The sequence below is a fragment of the Carassius carassius genome, chromosome 38 (assembly GCF_963082965.1).
Source record: "Carassius carassius chromosome 38, fCarCar2.1, whole genome shotgun sequence".
In the NCBI taxonomy this organism is placed as follows: Eukaryota; Metazoa; Chordata; class Actinopteri; order Cypriniformes; family Cyprinidae; genus Carassius; species Carassius carassius.
Window position 1 is genome coordinate 20,106,334 of NC_081792.1, and position 14,780 is coordinate 20,121,113.

The 14,780-nt window shown below is 37.7% G+C and overlaps 1 protein-coding gene across 5 annotated transcripts in view; it reads right to left on the reverse strand.

Moving 5' to 3' along the window:
- Positions 1 to 288: 288 nt before the first annotated feature.
- Positions 289 to 14,780, reverse strand: part of LOC132119536 (IQ motif and SEC7 domain-containing protein 1-like) — a 187,709-nt gene continuing 173,217 nt past the window's right edge. For all 5 annotated transcript variants that reach the window (XM_059529586.1, XM_059529585.1, XM_059529589.1 and 2 more), the window contains 11 exons: positions 13,410 to 13,571; positions 11,853 to 11,975; positions 10,683 to 10,849; positions 10,200 to 10,339; positions 8,990 to 9,019; positions 8,421 to 8,546; positions 8,034 to 8,133; positions 7,515 to 7,676; positions 7,161 to 7,337; positions 4,911 to 4,960; positions 289 to 2,790 (listed from right to left, as the gene is read on the reverse strand). In XM_059529586.1, the coding sequence (XP_059385569.1) occupies positions 2,254 to 2,790; positions 4,911 to 4,960; positions 7,161 to 7,337; positions 7,515 to 7,676; positions 8,034 to 8,133; positions 8,421 to 8,546; positions 8,990 to 9,019; positions 10,200 to 10,339; positions 10,683 to 10,849; positions 11,853 to 11,975; positions 13,410 to 13,571 (1,774 nt within the window). In that variant the 3' untranslated portion in view covers positions 289 to 2,253. The remainder of the gene's footprint in view (positions 2,791 to 4,910; positions 4,961 to 7,160; positions 7,338 to 7,514; positions 7,677 to 8,033; positions 8,134 to 8,420; positions 8,547 to 8,989; positions 9,020 to 10,199; positions 10,340 to 10,682; positions 10,850 to 11,852; positions 11,976 to 13,409; positions 13,572 to 14,780) is intronic.

Below are 14,780 nucleotides of genomic sequence, written 5' to 3' on the forward strand. Positions count from 1 at the left end.
GTGGGTTATTTAGTCAGAGCTTCGGATGACTGTATTTGTAGATAGAGATTGTCTGTCCCAGTCTGATTATTTATGAAGTCTGATAATGACAGACACAGATTTATCCGTAAGCTTCTATTATTATTATTATTGTTTTACGGTTGTGCCCCGGTGGCACTTCATTACGATTAGGCTACAGGCTGGTATTTTTCTTTATAAATGATCAGTGTTTGATTTTTCAAGCCCAGAGAAACAATAAACAGATGTCTCCTAAGTGAATATATTTAGTTACGAAACAGGATAAAGACGTTTTGCATGAAGAGAAGTCTACAGATTTTTAATATGTTCATCATCACTCGTTTAACAACGGTCAACTGTAACACTAATAATATCTCTGGAAATATGCAATATCTAGAGAATATTTTGTACAATATACATGCAAGAGTACTTTAGTCGAGATTCCTGACTGTAGGTTGCAGGTAAAACAGAGACCAAGGAGAACAAGATGTCAGTGGGGGCGAGAAACAATATGGGGATTGATGTATGATATTAGAAATGACAAAAACAATAGACAAACGAACCAAGGAATCAACTATTTAAAATGTTGAATTTACAAAACCAAAACATACATATTGCACATGATTAAAAAAAGAAGAGAAACAATGCACAGCAAATGTTGTAACTGCTGACACGGGTCTTGTATAAGAGAGCGAGCTCATTTCAGCCGTGGTTTCTGTACATTAAGTGATTATTTACAAAGACAAGTGCTGTTCAGAAGTTCTGTGCTTGAGTTAAAAGAGCGTTGACACACAAAACTATTACACAAATCACAGCTCCGTCACCATTTATCTACTTACAGTATAAAACAAGTCAAAAATTTAACCGAGAAAGGGGATATGTGTGAAAAAACATGTCCAAATCCATTCCGAGTGAGAACACATCCACCTGACCCACTCCTACATATTATATGCAGTTTACATTACATTAGATTACATTACATTAGCTGTGTTTCTGAGCAAGTGAAAGGCATTCTCACAGGAGGACAGAAGAATATGTATCAAATCTACTTCATTTCCACACAGAAGAGGGCACACGCTCAGCCTGCTGAGAAAAATCAACATCTCTGCACAAACTAACTCTTGAAATATGGGGAGAGGACTCGATCAGCTTTGAAGTGCAGCCTGCTTCCCTCCAACACAAACACTACCTCTAATGTCAGACATCAAAATAACCTTCTCCATCACGCCGGCTTTACCATAAACATTTATTTCATATTGATTTATTCATCTCTAAAAAAATAGTTAAAAAAATAAAACCATGTTGCAGCGGTGGCCGGGACCGACGAATCGAGGTCGTGGAGGATCCATCGATGAGCTCGCCTGTTCCGCCCTGCCCCTTCCCCCTTCCCCTTCCCACAGTCCCTGTGATTGGTTTGGGCTACATAGATCCCAAAGGAGGTGGAGCGAAACGCAAGCCGGAGATTCCAGGAGAATCTTCCAACTTCAAGGCAATCAACAATTTCCATTTTTTTCAGCATCAGTGAAAACTACTAACTCCTATGTCAAGAATACACTGAGATTTTATCTGAGGCTTCGGATCATTTTTGTCTTATAACAATAATAATAATAGCTGGTAATATTATTATTATTATTATTTGACAAGATAATATATGCACGACATACACAAAGCAAATATATATTTTTTTTGGAATAACTTAGTCACTGCTTAATAATTGGCACGTTATAGTCCCCTAACTATATCACAGAAATGTGTGGTCTACAGCTACATTAAATACTGGAACTCCACTCGTTGTGACCGACTTCGACAGACCCTTCTTTCAAACCGTTCTTTAGTGTCTGCAAACTAATAAGCAGGCTATTTTATAATGCATTTGGGTAGTTAAATACAAGAAAACAATTGCCACAGTATTTTGCGCATGCTTTTGCTTCACCGCCAAAGTTGAGAGGGTTGAAAGTCTCTGAAATCCTAAAAGAAGCAGCTTTATCTGGGGCTCTATAGCTTGAGCAATGACTGGAAAGAACTGATGATTTGAGTTCTAGCCACCCCAAATGAGAAGGCAGGTGCTACACAGTGTGGCTCCCCTTTCCAGGAGAAACGGGTACTGGATGAGTTGAAACGTGTGACAAGGTGCCCTTTTGTTCGTGTCCTGGTAGGCAGCAACAATCCGTTGCACGTTACAATCTAAAGAGAGGCCCAACGGTCACCCCGCCAAATATGGTCCCATTCCCAAGTGGAAAGAGTTTGTGGAGGGGCTCAAACCACAGTGCTGATGCCGCTGTGTTTGGGCTTGGTGCTGCTGGCCACCGGAGGAGGGGCCGGAGGCTGGCTGTGGTGGTGAGGTGCATGCTGGGAGTGGGAGGGGTGCGAGGGGTGTGGCACGTGGCTGTGGGGACCGTGCGAGAGGCTGTGAGAGGACGAAGGGACAGGAGGAGGGTGGTATTGGTGGGGCGGGTGTTGAATGTGTGCTGGGGGGTGGTAGTGATGGTGGTGGTGGTACGGAGGGGGATTCTGTAAGTGGCAAAATTGAGCGTGGTGGGGGTGCATCTGGGCCTGGGTCTCGGTGACTGTGACACCGTCACGGGCTGTGTGGTGCAGGTTGGTAGGGTGAGGGGTGTGAGAGATTAGTGTTGGGTGGGATGGCTGGGGAGGCAAAGAGGGTGACTTTCCCCGCTTGGTGCCGAACAGGGAGCCCAGGAGTGAAGAGGAGTTGGGGATGGACTGCTGGCGGGAGGGGCAGTCGCGGCTGGAAGTGGCCCGACGCCGTATGTGGGGGCTGCTAATGATGGACCCCTGCAGGAGAACGATGGAAAGAATAAGAATGATGAAGTTAAACACAAGATATGTACAGCATGCTCAATGAGTCAAGAGCACAGTTGCATTAATATTCCCCATTCTGCACTCAAAATTTTTAAATGCTCATTTGACGAGATTTAAATATGTAATTATTGGGGTTGGGAACCAAGAATATATTTTTCTGTTTTGAATAAAACAAAAAAACTAAACAGCAATGATTTTCATGACATTTAGTTTTGTTAACAGGTCTTACATACAGACCAATCCATGAATCATTAAAAGACTCTTAAATAGGTCCAGAATGGAGTTATTGGTTTGAATCAGTCTAATGGCTCATTCACTGAATGAATCAATTTGATTCTTTACTTTCATTACTTTTGTTTATGTCAAAAACAAAAAGAACCACAAACTGTTAAAAGAGACTTAAAACAGTGTAGCTTTTGATTAGTTGTTTATAAAGCAGTGTAGTTAAAGACAAATATTCAGAACAGAACTGAATTATAAGTTGGCATTTTAATTAATAATTAAAATCATGAAAATGTAACTAAATTATTTTTTTGTTATATTTGTTAAGTAAAAAACTTTAATAAAGGAAACTAAGTGTAATTTAATTTAAAACAAATTCTTTGATTCCCATTCCTAATAATTACATATTTCAAGTCATAAAACAGATATTCAGTACTGCGATTGGTAAGAAAAAAAAAATTGTTGTATTAGTCTCTTATGTACACCAAGGCTGCATTTATTTGATCAAAATACAGTAAAACCATAAATAAAATTGTAAAATTTTATTACAATTACAATGTTTTCTATTTGAATAATTCAAAATTACATTTTTTACTGTTATGGCAAAGCTGAATTTTCAGCATCATAACTCCAGTGTCACACGATTCTTCAGAAATCATTCAAATATTCTGATTTGGTGCTCAAGAAATATTTTGTATGTTTATTAATTTTGTGCTGCTTAACAGTTTTGTGGAAACCATGACACAATCTTTTTTTTCTTTTTTAAGGACTCAACAGAACAGCATTTATTTTAAATAGAAATATGTTGTAACATTATAAATGCATCCTTGGTTTTTTTCAAATTCTTTAAAATGTATCCTTAAAAAATCTTACTGACCCCAAACTTTTGAATAGTAGTGTAATTTTGACCAAAAAAAATAAAGCTAATTTATGACCCAAAATAGTCTCTCATAAAAAGTACTCTTAAAATGATTCCATTTATGTCAGTATTATAAAATAAGGACACAGTACTCAAGCAATGGATCATGACCATCCATCAGCAGTTGATGCATTTATTAAAGACTGAAGAAGATCCCTGAAAGCCATGCATTACATGCAAAAGCTGAAAAAGCAAGATTAAGCAAGATTAAGATAAATTAGTGTTTAGTAATGTTAAAGCAAGCATATGGGCTTATCCTGCATTCCAGAATGGGTTGCCAATCAAACTGGCACACATAATAACCTATATGGACTAAAAGGATGACAATCCAAATCCAGTCTAATAAGGCATCACCTTTGCTAAACTCCCTCATCTTTATTATTCTTATCTGCATGGGATGGGAAACAATTTCAAGGCATTCCGAGAGGTAAAATGTGTTTAGGGCTGGAGAAAAAGAGGTGAAGTGGTTGGAGGTTTGTGAGGAGATGAAGACTTGCACTTTTTGAAGTGCTCAAATGGAACACTCTATTGTTCACTTGCAGCAGCCAAATGAAACATGCCACCAGGAATCAAATCGAAACAATTTGTGAAAATAAAAAGACATACGCAGCCCACGGTACGTGACATGGGATGTTTGCATTAGTTGAGTCATGCTGACTAAGTTGGACCGTGGAGATGTTATGATATGTGACGTGAGCCACGGGGGCAGAATTCCAAGTCATTCCACATAAGCTCCACATGAAGCCCGTACATGCAGGGTGGCCTACTTAGTCCAAAAACAACACCACACACATACAGACAGTGAGAACTATTGAGCAAAGAAGCAATCGAAAAGAAAAGATAGTAGACGTACCAGAGAAGAAAATAAAGCAAAGTTGCAGTTTCGAAATGCTCTGTCACACAGAGTAGCAACCTGTTGTAGGTTCTTGCATCCTATAATTACGGTACTTACTTCCATATTGCTGTCTAGAGATCCTGCACTGCTGCGGCGCCCCCGCTTGCCTGAGCGAGACATGCAATATGATAGATTAAAGCACGCTCGAACAGTCAGGTATATAGAGGCGTGTGTAGAGGCATATATATCCTGTCTGCCTACAGGCAGGATATACTGTTGTTTAACAGGAGGGAGGGTAGAGTCAGGTGGGTCAGGAGCTTTTAAAGGGCCAAAGGATGAGGGTATACTGATCCTAACATCACTGAGGATAGAGCTACATCTTCAACATCTTCAAGTATCTTAAGCAAACTGGGCTTTGATGACTACAAGCAAACTGTTCCCTACATTAGATCGCAGCAGCACCTGAACAAAAACAAGCAAAAACGGTGGGAAAAATAATCTTTATTATGTCTGATGTATGGACAAATACAAATATGGCAGCCTCCTGGACTGGCAGTATGAAACCACTGAGTAGTTCAACCAAAAAATGAAAAGTTGCTGAAAACGTACTTAGCATCAGGCCATCCAAGATGTGGATGAGTTTATTATCAGATTTGGTGAAATTTAACATTACATCCCTTGCTCACCAATGAATCCTGTGCAGTTAATGGGTGCTGTCAGAATGAGAGTCCAAACAGGTGATATCACCATAATTCACAAGTAATCCACATGTCCATCAATTAATGTCTTGTGAAGTGAAAAGCTGTGTTTATTTAAGAAACAAATCCATCATAAAGACATTTTTACTTCAAACTGTAGCTTCTGGCCATGATAATGAATCCATAACCCATATTGTTGCTTCCTTTAGTGAGAAAGTCCATCCCCTGTTGTCCTCTCAATTCAAATCCACTGGCATATTTATATGACTTTTACACTGGAAAAAGCAAAAGTGTAGATAGAGGACAGCTTTTCAGTTCACAAGTGTGGATTACTTGTGGATTATTATGATGTTTTTATCAGCTGTCAATCTGATGGCACCCATTCACTGCAGAGGATCCACTGGTGACAAGTGATGTAATACAACTTTCTCCAAATCTGTTCTGCTAAAGAAACAAACTCATCTACTATACATCCTAACTGTAAAATTTCAGCATATTTCCATTTTTGGGTGAACTATTTCTTTATTGCATTATTTAAGAGATACTTCACACATTTTCAGTGTTTTCACTGTAGAGGATTGCTGGAGTGGGATGTTCATAACTTTTCCAGACATCTCTCAAGTTCAAATGTGTCGTGTTCCCTGCCATCAGACTCAGCAGCCAGCTCGGTTGAGTTCATTTCACACGTATGGAGCGTGACTACGCTCTTAAATGGTTGAACAAACAGAGAAAGCATGAGGTCACACTTCACACCATCCCTTTTTTTCAGTGTAGTGACTGCCATGGGTGAAAAGATATCACAGCTTGTGAATTGTGTGAGGTTTAATTATAGAGTAGGGAAAAACAACTAATGTGGAAAATAATATTTGGCAGGATGCATCTAGCGGCATTAGCCATGGCAAAGGACATTCAAAATAGGGCAGGGTGACAGGTTACTATTATTTAGATATTTTATCAGCATCTTTATGTAATATTTTAAAGATAATACAACTGTATTATATATCTTGATATTTGTCTATTTGCTCTGAAATTTCCAAAAAAAAAAAATCAACCAAGAGGCCATGGAGATACAAACAATTTTTATGTAGATACATTTTTTTAGTATTATTTATATACTAATATAGTATTTATTAATATATTGAATTAGCCTTTTTTTATTTTTTTTTATTTTATTACTTCAACTTATTTCAGTTAGCTGCCAAGGCAAAATTGATATTTTTAGTTTAAGTCCTTTATATAATTTTTTTTTTTTTTTTTACCAAAAACTGTTTTTAAGAATTCTTGTTTTAGTTTTAGTTAACAATAACAACACTGGTTTAAAAAAAAAAAAAAAAAACCTGGTTAAAATAACCAAAGCATGTATTTGCATACTAATTTTCATCTCAAAACTAGTCCAATGACAAGGACTTCAGCAAACCTAATAGTCAAATAAAAGCAGTATGGAAATTAATTTTAAATTGCCAATACAATCTTGGTTATATTATATGAATATCACCCAGTACTAATTGATAAATAATCGAGGCTACACTAATGGTTGTGGACAAACACCAATTTAGAAGCAACCATTCAGTGCTCTACTTTGGCAAGAGGCGAAGTATTGTTCTGACAAGACTGCACAAAATAAAAGCCAGGAACACATGACATATCTTATGTGGGTCTGTACATTTACCTGCATCTGAAAGGTCACGTAAAGAGCTGCTGAGGGCACTTCTCTTGAGGCCTTCACCCATGGCATAACTGTCATCCAGACTGGTGCGACTTAGAGTGCCATTTCCAGTCTCTTTCTTCAGCCCTGAGCTCTGGGAAATGCTCGGACGGACCACACCTTTCTGCTTCTCCAGTTCAGCTGCATTAAACGATTTCAGCTTCAAAGATCATGTCGTTTCACACACACATTTCATTGGATTTAGACACAAATCTTCTGTGCAATTTGAAAAACAGGCACGTTGTTCGAGCCCCTTTCTTCTGTGGACTATACTGGTCACTCTTGTCAACATAATGAAATTGAATAAGAGCTGCTTACACTCTATTCTGTACTTCTCCATCTCCTGCACCTCTGCGATGGACTCCCGCAGGTCATCGGTGAACTTCTTGCGGTCTTGCGGGTTGGGGGCGTTGAAGTTAATGAGAACCTTGATGTCCGCGCCTGGAAGAGCTGAAGTGAGACGCACTCCATTGGGGTAATCTGAAAAGCAGCAGCGGGAGATAAATATTTTCAGACCGGCAATTCATGACAGCACTCAGACGTGCCCTATTCAGAGGGACGCGCTGATCGATATTCTCACATTTCGCATATGACAGATATTTAAATGTTTTTGTGAGTAAATACATCGTAATACAATACTTCGATTGTGAAAATTAATTTGTTTTCAGTCAACAGCAGAAGCATTTTATGACCTTTAACACCTGCTTTATGTTTTTCTGTGCAGTGAAAAGCCTGGTTTTTACTTGACATGCTAAACTGTACGAACATGGAAAACACAATCCAGAAAAGGGCAACATGGGGTCAGATGGGCTTTGACCCTTTGCTGAGGGTACTTACACTGGTTTTCAAACAGAAGCACCTGCATCCCATATAGAGAAAAGGACTGCCTGAAGCTGTACGTCACCGAATTCTTCTTCTTCTGGAAAATCTTAGTGACCTGAATCAAAAGCATGTCACATTAGGATCCCATCTGTTCCTAATTATCCTTGGCTCTTTTCTTTGAGCTGAGTAGCACTTTCTGATTGTCTTTTGGAAATATGATGTACACAATTGCTGACATAGAATTAGACTAAATATGTCTCGCTGACCATTTCACAGTCATAACAAGAAGAACTTAACAACATAACAAAAGACGCTATATGATGTAAAACACTTCGGTCTCTTTTTTCCTGTTTTTACATGTCTCGTTTTGCCTCATGGGATATGAAGTGTGAGCTTTCGTACCACTAAAAGGTCATTGAACAGGAATATCTCTCTCTGGTGGAGTCCCAGCTTCTGAGGTTTGTTAGGGTCCGGCACTTCGAACAGCCTGCAGTAACACACAAGTCTGCGATGTGGTAGAGACAGCACCTGTGTGTGAGACACAAATATTGATTCGCTCGAACCTGGTCCATAAATGAAACCTAGTGATGTTCAGAATGTCATACTCAGAAATATTACATTCAAACATGATTAACTGAAAAAAAATATAGTTTAGTAATGTGGAATAATGCTTATAGTTTCACTTACTATATAATAAAAAATAGAAGATAGTATATACAGTGCAGTATTCAATAACTAAAATAGGTATAATAATGATTATATTTTTAGTTAATACATCTTTTTGTTTATTAAATATTTTTTAGATAATATTAACCCCACGCCCCAACCTCCTTTGTTATACAGAAAGAGCAGAAAGAAAACCTCATATAAAAGAATTTATTGTATTGAAGATAACTTTTGTAGCCATGGTTATCTGACTTAAATTGTTTAATGACTGTAAGAGGAATAAAAACTGTAAACATTACACTCACACATCCAAGGCCATGGTGCAGAGACCCGATCTGAAAAGTAAAAAAAAGAAACTGATGAGTAAGGATCATAGCGAGAGGACTGAAGGGAGGCTTGAAGGTCAGAGAGTGGTCTCTGTCTTTTGTCATCAAGACCCCCTCCATCTACCTCTCAGACGTGAGCAGTGCTGTATCAATGGGGTTAGAAGGAAGGTTAATGAAGAGCAAAACTGCTGCTGCTTGAAACTCTGACAGGAAGTCTCGGCCCGTTTTTAGAAACCTAAAAAAATTTTTTTCAAAAAAAAAAAAAAAATACACAAAAAACCCCCACCCCAAACTTAAAAAAAATATAATAATAATATGAATAATAAATCAAATATGCTAAGCTAAGCTAAAGGTTAAGAAACTAAAGTTCAGCCTAAATGGCATGCTTAAAATATCATCTTTAATTTTTTTTTTTTTATATAATATGTAATGGCGGGGTTCCTTCTCTGTTTCTCCCCATCCACAAAGGGATCACTGCACTGAAAAAGATGAAACTATATGTATTTAAATATTTAAAATGGCAAAATCTATTTAAAACAGGTCTATAATTTTCAGTAGTGTCACATTAAATATGTAATATACTCTATAAGCTGCCTTCACTGAATAAGTTCTATGGTTGTAACTCACTGTGCTGCATATTAAGGTGGTTGAGTTCAGAGCAGGTGAACTGTCAGTAGATTTAATCTTTAGGTTACTCTAAAAGGCCTCTGTGCAAAAGCAAATCGCATTTATCATTGTAGAGCATCACACAGCTCTCGCCACATGACTTACATGCACAGACACCACAATCAGACACTGTAAAGATCTCAAGGTAGGAATTAGATCTGTCATAAAGAAAAACATCTTGTAGATAAAGAATCTACTAAGAGTCTCAATGTCACATGGCTCTTGAGGATAAAAAAAGTGTTTGCGAATAGTTACTGACCGAACAATAAAACCTATAGATCTACACTGTATAGAGTCACAAGGGGATAAAGACACAAGATAGGTGAGAGAAGGAAGGAACATGTTTAACCAATGTCCCTGGATCCTTTCACACCACTGGACCGTGACTAGAATCGATAAAGTGTCATTTCTAGAACCGGGGTCAACATGATGGATAGAGGACTGATGGACTGATTCTGCAATAAAGACACTACAAGATGGTTTGGATAGAAGTGTGGAAGACAAAAGTGACAATGACACTCACCGGCTTCTTGCCAACTATGAGCTTCTCCACCTTCTGCACCTGGGAGACGTGGTCTTCGTTAGTTTTAAGCTCTCGCTTCCGTATTCGCTCATAGATGCCTACCAACATCTCTCTTGGGATATCCTCTCCGTCGTCCACCCCTGTGCACAGGAAGCAAAAAAACAAAAGAGATTGGATATTTAGGGGCATGCAAAAGACAGAATTAGAAATGTAGGTCAAGCACATCTGAATTACAACGTGACTATATTTACATATGGAAGTTAAATGTGAATCTCTGTTTGCTTTGCTTGTTGGTTGTGACCAGAGAGATGTCATTGCTATCCCAAAAAAGCCATTCATCAGTCTGGAGCACATGCATTAAGTTTAATTAGAGTAAATCTGAGTATTTTATTTAGTATCATAAAAATCTCTGAATGACTTTGAAGGGAATTTATGGATGGAACAGATTCAGTTTTCAATGAAAAATGTTAATGCGAATCTCACCACGAAGGTTCTTTACAAAGTCCTCCAGCTTCATCTTCCTCTCTGGCTTCACATTTGGGCTGTACATGTCCGTGTTGAGGAGTATAATGGCAAACGCCAGGATGAAGATGGTATCAGGGTTCCTAAATTGACGCACCACCCCCGGGTTGCAGATGCAGTAGCGCTGACTGAATGGAAATAATAAACACAACTACAACAAATGAACAAAGTGAAACAAATTAATACGAGACTGCACTTCTACAGAATCAATAGCTGCTCTGGTGAGTAATTGGTTCTAGATGCACAAGCCTGAAAGAGAAGAGTAAAACTGCCATCCTGTTAAAGAGCTATATTCTTTCAGATAACACTTGAATGGACTTTAAACTGTTTATTTGGAAAGATGTCTGCCTCAAAGGGTTTAGCTATAACAATATTTTTTGAAGGCCTATGGGTGGTAAGCAGGCAACCGTTGGAGTTATCTTCACACACGTTATAAGCCAGTGTGATCGCTCAAATGACAGACGGTCCTTGAGAGCCGATCGAACAATGCTGTCTGAGGCTTTTTCTGGCTTAAACAAGGCTTCAATGAAAATTATAATTGTCCCATTTTCATTATCTAATTGCCAAGCTTCTCTTAAAAGTACAGTTCACACAAAAATCACAATTCTGTCATTATTTATTCACCCTAACATTAGTCCAAACCCATATGACTTACTGTCTATGTGGAAAACAAGAGGTGAATTTTTAGGTGAATATCCTGGCCACTCTTTTCCAAAATATGGAAATGAATAATAAGTTGTACTGATGTAATTTCAATGACATGTTGAAATGAATGATAGGTTGTCAATCTCCAAAAATGACCCATAAATATATCATAAAAGAGGTTCATATGACTTATGGGCTATATTACAAGTCTTCTGAGTGACAGAAGTGACAGACCAAATTTTAAGTAGTTATGCACTTGATCTCTTTGGCATGTTAACAGAAAATATTATTTTGATTATGAATCATTGGATATTTTTAATGGATCAGTTGAGTCAGTTCACAAAACTAGCCGGAATTATTAATTCAAGAGTCAGATGGATATAAGCATAACATTTTAAAACAAGTGAGAGTTTTCAATCTTGTGTGAACTATTCCTTTAACAGTGCTTTTTCTTTTTTTTAAAGAATGAACTGAAATGTTTTTCACCTGAAGGCTTCAATGAGTCGCTCCACCTTCTGTGCCTCTCCCTGCACCCGGATATGTGCCTGGAATTTTCTTAAGGCCTCATCCAGCTCCATTGCAGAGAAATCCATCTCATCTACCACACAGCTGGAAAAAGATAATGAACAAAGTCAAAGGACCGCTACATTCTTTCATGCACTGTATATCCAGGATGATGTATTTCATATTAGTTTGGAAATCTTCTGGGGGAAAAATTGCATTCTATTTCAATGAATTGTATTTATTTTCACAGCACACATGAAGATATCTTAAACTGAGAGTGGTCACTGCTTTTAGACAAAGGAAAAAGGAGACAAATTTAGTCTTTCCGATAAAAGCAAGTTCTATCAGTCTCTAAATCACAACCATGGGGCATACAAAGCTATCTGAGGTACATTTTGCTCCAGGGATACACAGAGTGCATTTGATCTCATAAGTCAAGATTTACAGATTTTTTTTTCAAGGAAGTGCCTTTAAAAAAAGTGCTGTCTGACTGAGTTGAACACAGACTGCATGGCCTTATCTGCCCCCATTATCTTGACGTTACTGGCAGATTGAAAAGGGAGGATGAGTTAACTTAAGAGTGAGAATGAGCTGATTCATTCCCAGGCACATTGTTTCAGAAAAGTACTCCATGAATCCAGACACCTTATTCAATACGTACAAAGCAGTGCAAGAGTCCATACATTTTATTCCTCTCTCACACTTTGATGTGAGAGAGGACTGTCTGGAATAATCGTTTGTCATATGCGCAGTCATTTCAAGGGGTCACTAACAATTACAGCAAATTCTTGTGGTTACAACAAAAATTAACCAGTTTTCAATTTTCTGAAATGGAATTAATTTTTTCCACCTTTGATCCTATAAATGCATTCAATTTAAAAAGAGGACACTAAATGGATATGAGTACAATTGTAAAGAACCAGTTTCTAAAACAATGGACTATGATCTTTGATCATACATGCGCTCAAAGCCACATGAGCTTAAAAGGCTTAGACACGGTGGTCAGTTTATCTCAGGAGGGAACACATAAATTCATAAATGCTTTAGTGATACTGGCTTAATGTCATTTACCAAGTTAATTCTGCTGAGGCGAGGACAGTGAAGGATAGCGAACAGTATAATTACAGAGGAGCCTCAATTAAAGATGAAAGATTATCATGATGGAAATCCAGTATAATTTTTTTTCTTTATTTTTATTTCTTTGGAGAATTTGTTTTTTCTTTTTTGTTTATGTAGGTCACATATGGTTTACTTGGGGCGTGGACTGGTTAAATAATAAAAAAAAAGACTGCAGCATCTGCCAGTAAATTAATTAGATTAAAACTGAATTGTGTATTTTTTTCTATAATAATATACTTTTACTAGTTCTGGTTTAATGGGCAGAGACAACGTATTGTAAATAACCCATGCACAAAACAAAAAGTGCTAAAAATTACTTCATATTTGATATAAATTGGCTTTGGAGTATACTTCACTTTAAATGACTGTTTATGTATATACAATAGACCCAACTAACCCAGTTAAAATGGTTAAACTTACTCAAGAACATCTCTGTTGAACTGTTTCTGCCTGTTGCCCAGGAACTCGCCAATCATCTGTCGACTCAGCCCCTTTCTCTGTAACAGGAAATGGGCAACTCCCACAGGTGTGTCTGGGACAAATCCTCGCTCAATCAGGTATTGGGTGCCTTTTTCAGGTTTCCTGGAAACAGTAAAAGAAGATCAAGAGTCTGAACAGTGCCTGTATTGGTCCCAAAGTGTGACTAAGCATCTCAGCTCAAGTATGTTCTTGTGACTGGACTGTTACCATACAAAATTAAAAGGAACTTAATGGCCTAGTGCAAAAACAAGCAAATCCACAATCATACAAGATTAGATGTTCCCACTTTAAACAAGGCTTTAAATGAACAAACAGATTCTCACACATAAACATGCACAGCCCCAGCAGCAAGCAAACACCTTAATCCATTCAATAAGAAATGAAATCTAATCTGAAATACCTCATGATTGCAATATAAATGATCAAAGATAATCCCTATGTTATTATATGGAGCTTAAAAAAAAAAGAATTAGCTTAAGTGCACAGATGGTAAACTGGTATGAGGGCAGTGTGCTTTCCTTGATCAACATCCCAACTAAACTAATAGTGTTCTCATCACAGTTCTAATTGCTTGATCGCTAATCAAATTTAGAGAGCTGTGTGGCAATCAAACAGCACCACATGCATGCACACAGACACCTACTGAATAATTAAATGAGCCAAAATTGTAATGAATGTCTGGAAAAGGAAAACACACGTCTATTGCTCTTTTTGCACTTGGTTTAGATAATAATTGAAATAACATTAGCTCGCGCATTGTTTGCGCACAAAGATCTTTCACAGCTATTAACACAGCTCCGACTGGCGCTAATGAAAATCATTACTCAATGCAACTGAAACATGACACTCCAAAACAGAGTATGTGAGTGGCATGGGATTGAGGAGCGAAGTAGCATCATTTTTGCCTGGAGTGAGGTGTGTTCCTCTAGCTCAAATATTTGAGCATGACACAAGCAATGCCAATGTCGTAGGCTTGATCGCTTGAATGCAAGTCACTTTTGAGAAAAAACATCTGCCAACTGCATTAATGTAACATTTAAAATGTTCAAAATGTGCAAATATAATAGAATTGCATGCTTGGAACAATTCACATCATAATCATGCTAACATATGCATATGAACATAAAAAACATACTGAAACAACTTAGTGTGGTAATGTTTACCTTACTGAAACAAGCATGGTCATGTTTACCTTGAAAAATGGATTCAAGTATTTTGAACTTATAATATGCAAATTTGCCATGTTTTGTAATAAGAAGCTTCTTGAGTAGTAATGACCTGTAATTAAGCTGTGCTTCGTGCTGCTTTGCT